This window comes from Ciona intestinalis, unplaced genomic scaffold, assembly GCF_000224145.3.
Source record: "Ciona intestinalis unplaced genomic scaffold, KH HT000122.2, whole genome shotgun sequence".
In the NCBI taxonomy this organism is placed as follows: Eukaryota; Metazoa; Chordata; class Ascidiacea; order Phlebobranchia; family Cionidae; genus Ciona; species Ciona intestinalis.
In genome coordinates this window covers 101,122-115,432 of record NW_004190444.2, presented here as the reverse complement: position 1 = coordinate 115,432, position 14,311 = coordinate 101,122, and the positions used below count along the sequence as shown (strand labels likewise).

Below are 14,311 nucleotides of genomic sequence, written 5' to 3'. Positions count from 1 at the left end.
TCGAAATATATATAGGTTTATTAATCAAGAGAAAGATTAACAGGGTGTTGCGTATACCGCTAAACAATATTTAAGAATTGGTATAGAAGAAATGGCCGTTGTCTTAGAAGTTTGAATCTACTAATGTAAAAAATCACTTTGGATAATTTGTATATACATATATAGAGTATAGACGTATTTAGTAGTTGGTGTTTATTATATATAACATTGAGAAACTGTTAGTGGTTCTACAAGTCTCCCTGATATATTGTGGAACCTGCTTTAGTAAAAGTATTACGATGACTAAGTTGTAGTTTACAGTTGCACAATCGTATTTAGTATGTTTATTGACATGTATAGACAGTTATATACCGTGGTGTCAGAATCTCAGCGTTGCGTATCGCTAAACAATTTTGGAGAATTGGTATAGTATTTATGGGGTAAAATAGATACCGTTAGCACGGGCCATCTCACCCCAACTACTACATATCCAAAAATTGTAATAGGTTTTATACGATTTGATTTTTGTGAGCGAAAAATGGTAGCTGTGACGTCATGAATAAAGTTCGAGAATTAGTTATGACGTTATTGTAATTATGAATATGATGTAATAATATTATTGTTACGTATTGTCCTACTTTCACAACTGTTAGTTCTTCCCATTATTATTAGGTATCGCCAAGTCGCACAGGTACGTGTGAAAATAAACATGTCCATATTTGGAACAATAAAATATCATTGTAGAATAAACAAGAAGAATGTAACACGAGACCACATCATATGAGTTTACCGTTTGTTGTGTAAGCGGGTTAAACGCCGCTATATCGGTAAACGGTATTGTTACGTCGCTTTAAATCGCATTGTTACGTAGCATACTCGAATCCGATCTATAATTACATCACAATTGTTAATGAATGATTGATAAAGGGTATTGTGACGTGTAATGAGGCATTGTAGTGTTTATTATGACGAGACAGATGTCGTGTATGAAGGTATTTTGGTCAGAAACTGGATATTATTAAAAATACTTTATAATTTCAGTTTAATTATAAAGTAAAGCACCGGGTGTTGGGGCATACGCTCCAATTATGCTGAAAAGAGGTGATTCAGTTCCATAACTGGCTGTCATATCTGTATTGTTGGTGGATTGTAATGCTATACATTATGCCACGGGTGATAGACAGTGAGCATTGGGGTCAAAGTGGGTTGAGTTACTTATGTGTTTGTTTGAACGTGTTGCTTATTCAGTGTAATAACATGTTTCAGGATATGCAGGACTTTTAAGCCAAGGCTACCTAACAGTATGAAGAGGTTCTGTAAAGCCAGGGCCTATAAATGCAGGTAATAACCAGAATCCTACAACGTAACATAATTTTTTTTATCTTTTCGAAAACGATAGCGAAGATTGTAAGAACAAAGAGAAAGGAATCAACGACCAAACAACAGTTGTTAAAACACGCTATGGATAAAAAGTGTGGAGAAGAACGTCAGTTAAATCGCGTGGCTGTTGAACCCGCTCATATAAGTTGAAAACCTCTGGTATATTAGGTGTATAAAGGATTTCAACTCGACAGCGAGCATGAGGTGTACTGTATTACTTTTATTTAACTATGTTACATAATGACGTCATACCGTCTTTGAATGTTTCTAGAACTAAATTTACAACAATCTTTTTGTGAGGTAACTGTACTTTATTACGTCACAATGCCGCTACCAGGGATAATGAAAATCGACAAATTGAGTAAAATTCAACGAGAGGCGAACGTATTGTTGAAAGAAGCGACCATGGATGAAAGGTCTTCACGTTATAATAAGGTGGGGGCGATATTGTGGTGTGGTTGAGTGTTTCCAACTAATAACTACATCAGCAATGATACAACATATCTGAATATTATATTACAATAACAAAGATTATGTGGTATAATATAAATGTAATGGTGGTAGGTTGAACGTTATTATTGTTGTGTGCCAGCTATAGGGTGTATCGTGTAGTGTTACCATGATCTTTGAAATATAGTAGGTTGTGGTCCAAGTTTTCACGATACGTGTCATCCCATTTATTAGTAAAAAAAACAGTTTTTACAGAAATATTTAACCGTATCCTCATGACTTTAAAATACATATTTTGCCTTCGTCGTGTTTCAACCGCCGTCGTTTTGCTGCTAATTCCTTTCTTCGTTATTTCAGTTAATTAATCTTCCCCGTCGTATTCGCAAAGATAAATAAAACTATGCTCATTTAGACAAAGTCAAGCAAATTATTTTTAGGTCGTTGAGAAATACAAGAAGATGTTAAAATCTATCCATCCAAGCAACTTACCACCAAGTTTCATGACCACACCTTCCTACAATATGCTCTTGTATGAATCCTACTATCATCTTGGTACAGCTTTGCAGAACCTGGGAAGACATAAGGAATCGGTGCATGCCTTCACTAATGCTATGTTATCGATTAATTTAAGAAAGGTAGAATATTGTGAATTTGTATGTTTGCTTGGAAACTATTGGATTTGATAAATGTAAATTATTGGTTCTTGCCTGGCGGGACAACGACAGTCGTTATAATACGGGTGTTCTGTTTCATACACCTCATGTCCGCTTACAAGTTACCACGTATGTAATCTATTTATCCTCGCATGGCGGGGCAACGACAGTCGTTATAACACGGGTGTTCTGTTTCATACACCTCATGTCCGCTTACAAGTTACCACGTATGTAACTTATTTATCCTCACATGGCGGGGCAACGACAGTCGTTATAACACGGGTGTTCTGTTTCATACACCTCGTGTCCGCTTACAAGTTACCACGTATGTAACTTATTTATCCTCGCCTGGCGGGACAACGACAGTCGTTATAATACGGGTGTTCTGTTTCATACACCTCATGTCCGCTTACAAGTTACCACGTATGTAACCTATTTATCCTCGCATTGCGGGGCAACGACAGTCGTTATAACACGGGTGTTCTGTTTCATACACCTCATGTCCGCTTACAAGTTACCACGTATGTAACTTATTTATCCTCACATGGCGGGGCAACGACAGTCGTTATAACACGGGTGTTCTGTTTCATACACCTCGTGTCCGCTTACAAGTTACCACGTATGTAACTTATTTATCCTCGCCTGGCGGGACAACGACAGTCGTTATAATACGGGTGTTCTGTTTCATACACCTCATGTCCGCTTACAAGTTACCACGTATGTAACCTATTTATCCTCGCATTGCGGGGCAACGACAGTCGTTATAACACGGGTGTTCTGTTTCATACACCTCGTGCCCGCTTACGAGTTACCACGTATGTAACTTTGTGGGTGATTGTTTTTTATGTATGGCTGACAATTTAGACAAACCATTTGCGACCACTGGGTTTGAACAGTCTGTTAAATTCTTGCCCAAGGACACATACGCCCATAATGGTGACAGCTTTGAGCTTCGAACCTGACACTCTATGTTGGCATCATTAGTGGCACATTGCATAATGGACCTATCCTTTACCGTTGTTTATCTTCACAGAACGGCTGTATGGCTGGCTGCGACTCCAACACATGTTTCCAAACACCAGTGTTAGCCAAGCGAGCTTTAGCGCACGCAAAGACAGGGGATTTGAAAAACGCTTTCCGTGATATTGAGAAAGCTGTGGTACTCGATGCTAGAAACCCGGATCTTTACTGTGTGAGGTGCGTTTGCATGGTGTGGGGTTTACTGGAGCTGAGGATAAATAAGTTCCAAACGGGGTAACTGGTAAGCGGGCACGAGATGTATGAAACAGAACACCCGTGTTATAACAACTGCCATTGCCCGGTTGAGAAGGTTTACAAGAATTCAATGCTTAATGCTGCTACCATTGTGGGTGTGTTTGTCTTAAAATAATATCCATAGTGATGCACGAGGTGTTTAGTGCCAAAGTATAGAATGTACACTAAGGACCTCGCTTTAAAACCCTTGAGTCCTAGGGCTTTATTGTGGAGTACGAGGAAAGAAAACGAGAAAGCGATCAAGGATTTAGACAAAGCCTTGACCATCAACCGATGTCATGTGTGCGCGTTGTTGTTGCGAGGAACCGTGGACCAACCTTTCCAGGTGTGGGTTTTTTTGTGGTAATTTATAAATAAGGGTACAAGGTGTATTTTCTCATACTTCAAATAATACCGGGTTCGATCCTTGACGCTGCTACCATTGTAGTCGTGTTTGTCCTCCTTGGGCAAGATACTCAACGATAAATGCTTTAACTCAGTGGGTATTAATGTAGAACCCTGCGTGTTGAGTTATAATAAACCAACTCTAGTTTAAGTTTCAGGTCCCATGGCATACCACGCTGAAGGACCTCACACATTTATTTTTCTTAGATGTTAAAGACTTTCCCGACTCGCACGATGCGTAAAGTTGACGTACTGATCCATAGTGAAATTGTTTAGAGGGTACACGTTGTTAAAATATATTTTATATTCTATTTTTTAGTTGTTCGGACTTTTGGAAGGAATTTCAACGAATGTCAAGAAAGATAAATCGGTGTACCACCAGGAGGCGATAAAGATCAACCACGATGCGGCGCAATTTACAGACGTGGGGAGCGTTCATAGTCCCAAGATAATGCCGTTTTGGAATAGGTGATTGTGCGAGTTAAAATGGGATATAAAAACAGTTGTAGTCAGGCCTTTTGTAGACAGTATGATGCTTTTTGTCCAATTGGTGGTAAACAAACAATATTTACACCTCCTTTATTTAAAAAGATAATTAGAAAATATGGGATTTGGTATGACTGTATCCCATCTTACTCCACAGTAATCTATAACTCAGGTGGCAAGATTACAAATATATGAACTAATTTGATTCATTTTATAAGGTTTCTATGGTCATTGAATGTCCCTCGCACCGTCATGCATGTCGACCTGACATCAGCCATTATTTCGCAATACAATAACACCATTGTGATGCAAGAACAACCACCAGGTATACGTCATCAGATTAATGACGTCATAGTACATATTTTAAAGGGCCTAAACACACCCCACGTCACTTTTATTTTTTATGGTAAATTCATAAAGCGACTGTTTTATTGATTCCAAAAATACTTTGCTTATTAAAATTGGTCCAGTATAGGCGGAGATATTCGTCCTCAAACAGTGATCTCTAGCGCTATCTTTTTTTTACTACGAGCTCCGTGATTGTGACGTAGGAACGTACTAGTCACGTGACTGATTCATTCGTAAAAGCGAAACCTGCGTTTTTTTTGTGCTTTTTTGCGTTTTTTTTGTTCTCTCGTTTTTCGCTGAAAACACTGCCTCTCGCCTTTCTAAATGAGAGCGGCCATGCTTCAACAATTTTGTTACGTGTTTGTCACGTGGGTAGTACACTTCTCAATTTTTTTCGCCACGCAACTTTCAAATCAGTTTTTTGAATTTCACGGTGTTTGAGCTGGAATATCTTTGGTTATACAGAACCGATTAAAACAAGTAGGGTGTCGTTGGAATTAGAAAAACACACTCTATCGATTAAAGCGAAGTACATTTGGGGTGTGTTTAGGCCCTTTAATTTTTCGCCGAGCGTGTTTTACCGATTGTCGTTTTGCTGTCAATCCCTTTTTCTTCATTTTTTAAGTTAATTTTTTATCGTATTCGAAAAGATAAATAACAATTTATAATAAGTTTAAAATATTTCATTACGTCATTAATCGTGACGTCATTAATCCCTATTCCACCTCCAGCCCCCCAAAACCGATCCACCTCCGCTACCCCTCTCGTGTCCGGCCACCGAAACGTCACTCATGACGTCAGCAATGACGTAGGGGTCCCTAAGCCGTTCAGATGTGGAACCCCCCATAAACCATCAACCGCCCCAGCCACCAAGACGCACAGAAGGCTATCTTACGGGGAAGCTATTAGGACTTATTCGGCCAAGAGACAAGGTAAGGGAGTGCTACGTCATCCCATGACGTAATCATGTGACGTCATTTTCGTCAGGCTGTACAGTGGTTGGAGCGGGTTTTAGTATAGACAAATAGTTTCTAACTGTTATATGCAGAATAAGACGACGGTAGGCAAATTACCGGCAACTGCTCGAACCCAGTGGTCACTAACGGGTTGTCCAAACTGTTCGTTCTATTACGCTGGGGTTTGGTTATAGAAAAAAACAGGCGGGACGTTAGAGAATTTCTATTGTATATATATATATAAACTCAGTTGCAATACCATACGGTTCTATTTACAATAATGATAATTATGGCCGCCGGCCGGGTACGCCTGACTTCGGAATTGTGTGTATTCTGTTGCACGTTCAATAAGAGTATACGCTGAATGTTAACTAAAATATTGATAACTTTGTCATAGACACCGGAGTATCGGAATATATTCAACGGCTGGTGGCGCACGCGAGCAGGCCAACAACGGCTAAAAGTACGAAGACGGAAATTCCTTCAATTAAAATTTCACGGTAATTCGTCTGTAACGTAATTAATTACCGTAGAAAAAATATTGACTTACCTATGTGTTTGCTGACCCATAAGCGGGTACGTATGAGGCATATGAAACAGAACACCCGTTTTATAACGACAGATAAATAAGTTACATCAAAATTCAAAAATATTACACAGAAATCTGTGACGTAATAACTGGTAAAAACAACATAGAAATCTTATATTCAGTCCACCGAGTTGCAACTCCCCTGCTCGATCAGTGAGCCGGAGATCCAGCTCCCACACTGCTGTTCCAACCAACCATCTACACTCCCCAACACTTTACCCACAAGCCAATCGTCGTCAATCTGTCATTTCCGTTTCGTCGTGTCCAATCCCATACAACAGGGAGCATTCACCTAGTATCCGTAGGCCATCTCTTGCCCCACCTAGCGAACGGAGGAGGGCGAGCATCGCTGCAGGAAACAGCCACGAGAGGGCAGCAAATTTCGCTACTTTGGTACATGGAATAGAGGTAATGTTTTCTACGTTTTAAAGTTAAATTATTATTTCAATGTATAAATGTCGTTACATAAGCGAGGTGTATGAAACAGAATACCTGTGTTATAACGACTGTCGTTGCGCCGCCATGCGAAGATAAATAAGTTACATACGTGGTAACTTGTAAGCTGGCACGAGGTGTATGAAGCAGAACACCCGTGTTATATCGACTGTCGTTGCCCCGCCATGCGAAGATAAACAAGTTACATAAATCCACCAAATCATTCATTCATATTTATCCCCAGGTATTCAACAAGGTAAACGTGGACGAAGCGCCAAGAATGTATTACAAGCCATGGGGTGGGGACAAACTGCCTGTAGCTCAACTACCGCAACGTGCTAAGCTTGAGGCGTTCCGTGTATGACGTCATAATTAATATGACGTCATTGGGTGCTGACGTTTTGTTTATAAATCGACATCAGGGACAAGCGTTGATGCTTTGTTCCTGGGTGGTGTTTAGTCACGTTATATCCTGTATAGTGACGTCATTATGACGTAATTCACTGTGAAACTATTATTTAGTTCATAAAAGTCGGTTCTTCGATTGCCATTTAACTTTTATTGTCGAATTTCGCTGTTTTTCGATAAAAAAATCCGTCGCAATTTTGTGTATATGAATTCTTGTCACGCTGGGTTCCGTGTGCAAGAAGCAGTCAATCTATTGCAATTTAAATAAGAGTTTTCTAGCCGTAAAAATCAGAAATAAAGATTTAAGTTAGATATTAACAATTTTGGTAAAAATAACACCATAGATAACACCATAGTGCACTAGTGTGTACTAGTGTGCACTATGATAACACATATACAAAATATTTGCTCCCCATTTAATAAACGTTTAATACGATTTTTATCATTTTAATGGAAATGTTATATTTTGGTTTTAACCCAAAAAAATTGCGAAGATTTTGTTTAATTTTTAAAATTAACATGTTTTAAATTTGTTGTATTTATTTATATTGTAGGTAAGCATATTTTTTAGACATTTTAACATAAACTATATTAAAATATTTGGTGTAAGACCCGTTTTGGCGGAAAAGGCGTGTGCGACTAAAGCCTTAACTTCGTAAAATCTATATTATTTTGATTCTGAATGATTGTAACTTATTTATCTTGGCGTGACGGGGCAAAGGACGGTCGTTATATCACGTGTACTCTGTTACATAATATGCATAACTATAATATATTGAGCTTTTCTAGTGTTAGCCTGTTTTTTATGATGTTTTGGTAAGTAGATCTAATAATCATAAACATAATATTTGGCAAAACGTCAGAGTTATAGTTCGGCTTTTGTGGCTAGTAGTGCAGAACGTTTACAAATGCAATAAATAAGTAAATACTACAAACTTTTATGCAGTAAGTTTAACACAAAACAATCGATAAACATTGAAAGACTTGTAAGTTATTTTAAATTTAGTCCAAACCCGGAAAATATTGGGGACCGAAACAATTTTAAGGTACAGTTAAAACCTCAAATGGTATTGATAAGATGAAGCATTTAGTTGCAGCTATTTATAAAATCAATATATTTTTACAGGAATTTAGTTTTGAAATAATTTTGGAACCCTGTCTTGTGATCGGCCGGTGTGATTATGATAAAACAATGGTGAAAGAAACAGAATTGAATGATAAAGATTTACGGGAGGAATTATCCAAATATGGGGTCGCTGTCGGACCAATACTCCCCACCACTAGGGGCGTATATGTGAAAAAATTACAAAAACTTAAAACTGAAAATGTAAGTGCAGAATTGCAATATTAATGGTCTTGTGCCAGTGTAGTATATTTTTACATTAAACAGCTTTAGTTCCTGCATTGCATGGTTTTCTAGGCATATCTATATTCATATTCAGATGGGCAGACATGTATTGCTGCAAAAAATTGAAACTTTATTAACAGTGCAATTTTGAGCATAATTTCGTTATGCCTGTTACATACACCTACAGGCATTCATGTTATTTATGGCAACGTTGCTCCAAAAAAGTGGTCACTTTTGCCCCCTCCCTTTTTTGTAAATTCCTGGATGGTTGGTAGCAACAGCAGCTCAATATCTAGATGCCAATTTTTACAAATCTTCTATCCAGAAATGCCCGGGTTACCAGAAGTCCACGAATGGAAATCATTCAGATTCGTCGACAAAATCAAATAGAAAATTGAAACAAACCAAAATCGCAAGAAAAACTTTCGGGTTCAGTTCAGATGAAAGCGACAATGAAGGTGGAATAATACAAGTTGTTTTTTTTCTAAATTTTACAAATGTGGTAAAAAAGTAATTTTTTTAAAATTTAATTTTTTGGATTATATTTGCGTATGTTTTGACGTCCTATACAAATCATCTCCATGAGGATAAATGACATTCAACAGCCCAAAATACCAGTATGGTATCATAGAAAAACAATGCATAAGATTAATATGAAAGCCACACTATTTTAAAAAACAGGTTTAATACGCTGAATATAGGATCTCATAAATGGATGTCATAATGATGGTTGTTTTATATTAAATAATTATTTATTCTAGAAAAATTGAACAAAGGGAGGTCTTACATCACAAGAAAGACGAGAAGGTCATCACCTGTCAATCAAACTCCACCTGTCAATCAAACAAGTTCAAAAGAGACAAAGAAACCGATTCATAGGAAAGTAGAAGGACTCGCTGAACCACGTCGTAGTCGTCGAAGTGTGACACCCGTGTCACAAGCATCGGTTGCTAACGGTTACTCGGATGATTCAGATGAAGAAAAATGGGAGGAAGTGACGTCAGTTGACATCAGCACGTCACCATACCTTCACCACTCCCCACGGTCGTCATTGACCCCTCGACGACCTCTGATGCCACAAAGGAGCATTATGACATCATCGAGACTTAGCCACAGTAGCAAAATAGAGACGCCATTGTCGGCGGTAACAAGGAACGGAGGAAAATCGCTGCGGAAGCGAAAATTTGATTCAACGAAAGATGACGATAATGATGAGTCAGCATCGCATGAATATGATGACTCAGCAGATGAAGTTGTTGCTTCCGCCGAAAACTTTGAGCCGAAAAACTCTGAAAGAAACTTTTTCTCTTCTTTTAAATCGTTATTTTCGTCACGAAAGCCTGGTCAGTTTGCCAACTCTGAGGTTGGTTTGCAAAACTCATGGAGGTTGCATTGTTCAGTGCTCCTACCTATAGGAACAGTGGTGTTCTTCATTATACTTGGGTTGCTGTACATTACAATGAGGTCGGATAGCTTGGTGCATTCCGAAAGATTGATTGACATTTCGGAAACTGTAAGTTTAGTTCATGAATAAATAAATAAATGAATGAATGTAACTTATTTATACTCGCATGACTGGAAAATAACAGTCACACGGTGTTCTGTTTCATACACTCCATGCCCGCTACCACGTATGTAACTTATCCTCCCGTGGTTGGCTACAGTTTAGTTCTTAGTTTTTGGATTAATTTTTCTGTCTCCAGCAGAGAATTAGACCTATGCTATTATTAACTAAAATTTTTCCTTTAATAGTTAAAAATAGACTCACCAAAACCAATGGCAATAGTCAACTCTATGTACGATATACTTTCAAAAGCAGCAGGTATGATGTGTATTGTGTTTGTTAGCTACCATTCGCTGTATTATAGATAGAATACATGTCAGAGTTGGCACATTACCCAATCATCTAGTATGCTACCGACTATAGATTTTTTTTATATAGAAACTTTTATGTGCTACCATTGGTTGTATAATGCTCTATACAAAGATATATTTGGGTTATGGGCCTAGGGCGAGGCTAGTCATTGGACCTGGGATTCAGGTCAGTGCTGGCCCATTAACCTTTGTATTATAAACAGTAGGGATTTTTACCCTGGTGAAGGCACCTAATAGAAGTAGAAGACATTGGTTCTGTGGTAATACATTGGGAGCTAAATTATTCTTTTAACACAGCTTGATTGTTTTTCCCGTTCCCATTTTACTTAAACAGTACGCATGTTTAACCTTGGTGGTGCAGTCACCTAAATAGGTTGTTAGTTCTGTAGTAATACATTGCCATAATAGCTGAATTATTCTCATATCATGCCTTAGCAGCAACAGGCTAAATGTTTATTCCATTCTAGGAGATAAGATTTGTAATTACACGGAAGCTTCAGATGTGCTTAGTTTTAATAAACTAAAGAAAACTGTCCAGGTAATATATTATATTTGTGGTAAAAAAAACTTTTTTTGTCATATTTTGTTATTAATTGTTAAAGCACAATTGGGAAAACGGGATATTATGTGATACATGCATCCATCTTACCCCACAGTACTTTATAACAGATATTATGTGATACAGGCATCCATCTTACCCCACAGTAATATATAACAGATATTATGTGATACAGGCATCCATCTTACCCCACAGTAATATATAACAGATATTATGTGATACAGGCATCCATCTTACCCCACAGTAATATATAACAGATATTATGTGATACAGGCATCCATCTTACCCCACAGTAATATATAACAGATATTATGTGATACAGGCATCCATCTTACCCCACAGTAATATATAACAGATATTATGTGATACAGGCATCCATCTTACCCCACAGTAATATATAACAGATATTATGTGATACAGGCATCCATCTTACCCCACAGGTAATAACAATGCACTTTTATTACACAGGCAAATGAAGGCGATTTTATGGAAGCGTTAAAGTTGATCAAGTTGAACCCACAGTGGGAGTTTGTGATGTGGAAAGATAGGAAGCAATTGTTGGGGAAAGATGACAAGTATGTGGTTAATTTGTGAGAATATATGTGGTGTATGTCTGTATTGTATAGATGGTATGTGCTGGTTAATGCATGTATGTAACGTTTTTAACATGGTATAGTGGGAGTCGTTGTGTTGTGTTTCATGCACCTCGTGCTTATATATGAATGATGAGGTTAATGTGTCATAAATTAAATTTATAAATTCTTTTTTTTTTCAAAAAAATACAAAACATGATTGAATCTCAAAATGTACAATTCAAACATTTTAACTACAAGATGAAAAGTGATACAGTTACATTCTTCTATTTAAACTCCATAGCAATCTATGGCTGGTATAATAGTTTAATGTGCGGTAATGTTTAGCTGGTAGCATAGTACTGCTCTGCAACCTTTTTACTGTGCACTCACTTAAAAACTTTGTAAAACACACCAAATTTTTAGTAAAGTTCACAGAAAACAACAAAGGAAAATATAATGAGCAACGAGACAAGTGTTATATACCATGTTATAAGAAAAATACTTTTAAAAATTACGGAAATACTTTTATTAAAAAATTACTTAAACAAAACTTTTAATTACGGCAACTTTATCACCCTCTAGTGTCAAGGACGTTCGTTACTTGTCATCGCTTCGACCCTTCATCCCCACCTTGTGTCGATTCTGGCGAGCCGTGGAGAAAGTTTTATTTCGTGTAACAATGGTGGTGCTTGGTACGTGGTTTGTTGTCTTACCAAATAAATTGTAGATATATAATCGTCTGATTATAGGGCATGCCCTTATTGTTCTGGTTATTACTTCCCCAAACGTTTTTCCTGTGACCTGTGAATCCTTTTAATATCTTAAAAAAATCTTAATGGGAAATAGTATAACATATCACCTTACAAGAATAACGATGGTGGTGCATTGTGTATAACATATAAATTATATACAATAGACATAAGATGCTATGGACAAGGGCTCCCAAACTTTTATCTTAAGACCTCTTTACTAGATATTTTTGCAACCTTTTCTGGGTAACCGTATATTATGTTACCCCACAATGTCAATTTTCTCAAGCCGTTTCCAGCGTATAAATAACTGTTTGTTGGATGCATGGCATATAATAATTATAGGAAAATATTTACAGAAATATATAACTTATATAACCGTAGCTCAAAGATTCTAAAAGAGCGTTATTTTACAAACCACATTTAAATAAAATCTGTTATTTTTTACCCTGTATGCATTATTACCATTATTTTCTACCCTGTACAGCCATGATCATCATATGGCTGTCAATCATCTACCAACAATATCGGGCACGTAAGTTAAACGAGGAGAAGCAACTTATGTTCGATCTTGTGGAAAAAATATTAGGTTCGTTATATTTGTATTTAGCTCATGCTCGCCGTCGAGTTATACACCTCATGTTCGCTGTCAAGCTATACACCTCATGCTCGCTGTCAAGTTATAACATCTCATGCTCGCTGTCCAGTTAAGATACTTTCCTGTTTATCCTCAGTTTGGAAAACCAAGGGGTTTAATACACGGGTGTTGCAAACCATACATTTTTAAGTCTGACAATTTGCAATACATCGCTATAAAAATCTAATATATTCAATATGTTTTAAACAAAAAAAGGATTTTTAAAACATAATTTGTTGCATTGAAAACAATGAGATTAGATTATATTCTATACAACTGCTTTATATTAATGTGTTATTCGTATAACTTATTACGCAGATGTTCTTAAGAAACATTATGAAACCAGTTGTACAGATGGCGATATACAACCTTTCCTGCCAATACTACATGCAAGGGATATGATAATACAACCTCAGGACAGGTGAGGGTTTGAGTTGTTTGTGTTACACTGGGGAAGTGGCAGCCTTAAACATCTGTGGTTCCATGTGGTGCATTTATAGGGACCTCCGAGGGGGTTTAGGGGATTGTATAATTACTTTAATGGATTCATCGCGCTTATGTCCACCCACCTGTATTTGCCTATACAACCCTGCTTGGGGAAGCGGCTTTTATCATGAACCTTGCAACAATAGTTAATGCCTTAAAGCCCTTTTAGTCCTACCTTTAGGAAAAGGACAGGTTTTAACGTCTTGTTAGGTTCTTTGAGTAGCACTGTTGGTGTTGGGGTAATGGCCAACTCTGGCACAGGTCCTAGACAAGAACCTAACCCTAACCTATATAGAATAGATAGGGAACCTCATTGATTAATGTGGTGAATGCAATATACTTTGACTCTGCTTGTTTGTATAGACACCTAACAGCAGGGTAAAAAATCTGGGGTAACATTGTTAAAATACAGTTACACTCATAGTTGTCAAACATAGGGAACCTCATTGATTAATGTGGTGAATGCGATATACTTTGGCTCTGCTTTTGTATAGACACCTAACAGCAGGGTAAAATCTGGGGGGACATTGTAAAAATACAGTTACACTCATAGTTGTCAAACATAGGGAACCTCATTGATTAATGTGGTGAATGCAATATACTTTGGCTCTGCTTGTTTGTATAGACACCTAACAGCAGGGTAAAATCTGGGGTGACATTGTAAAAATGCAGTTACACTCATAGTTGTCAAACATAGGGAACCTCATTGATTAATGTGGTGAATGCAATATACTTTGGC

General features: G+C 37.4%; 2 protein-coding genes across 2 annotated transcripts in view; both read left to right on the top strand.

Moving 5' to 3' along the window:
* The first annotated feature begins 1,457 nt into the window (after nucleotides 1-1,457).
* Nucleotides 1,458-7,538, top strand: LOC100175330. Its single transcript, XM_002120256.5, has 10 exons — nucleotides 1,458-1,794; nucleotides 2,247-2,444; nucleotides 3,496-3,659; nucleotides 3,936-4,062; nucleotides 4,441-4,589; nucleotides 4,826-4,932; nucleotides 5,687-5,887; nucleotides 6,309-6,411; nucleotides 6,623-6,908; nucleotides 7,180-7,538. The coding sequence occupies exons 1-10, from the start codon at nucleotides 1,621-1,623 to the stop codon at nucleotides 7,297-7,299; spliced, it is 1,629 nt and encodes a 542-aa protein (XP_002120292.3). The 5' UTR covers nucleotides 1,458-1,620; the 3' UTR covers nucleotides 7,300-7,538.
* A 935-nt stretch (nucleotides 7,539-8,473) lies between these two features.
* The window catches only part of LOC100177646 (inner nuclear membrane protein Man1), a gene marked incomplete in the record, with an annotated part of 8,384 nt that continues 2,546 nt past the window's right edge, over nucleotides 8,474-14,311 (top strand). The window contains 9 exon segments of the mRNA XM_002120184.4: nucleotides 8,474-8,670; nucleotides 9,017-9,149; nucleotides 9,453-10,204; nucleotides 10,444-10,513; nucleotides 11,034-11,104; nucleotides 11,594-11,700; nucleotides 12,283-12,392; nucleotides 12,937-13,038; nucleotides 13,405-13,507. Of these exon segments, the coding sequence (XP_002120220.3) occupies nucleotides 8,536-8,670; nucleotides 9,017-9,149; nucleotides 9,453-10,204; nucleotides 10,444-10,513; nucleotides 11,034-11,104; nucleotides 11,594-11,700; nucleotides 12,283-12,392; nucleotides 12,937-13,038; nucleotides 13,405-13,507 (1,583 nt within the window).

Coding starts and splice junctions, on each gene's coding strand:
- LOC100175330 (XM_002120256.5), top strand. CDS start 1,621: ATGTTTCTAGAACTAAATTTACAACAATCTTTTTGTGAGGTAACTGTA. Junction 3,660..3,935: donor CCGGATCTTTACTGTGTGAG/GTGCGTTTGCAT, acceptor CTTGAGTCCTAG/GGCTTTATTGTGGAGTACGA. Junction 6,909..7,179: donor CTTTGGTACATGGAATAGAG/GTAATGTTTTCT, acceptor ATTTATCCCCAG/GTATTCAACAAGGTAAACGT.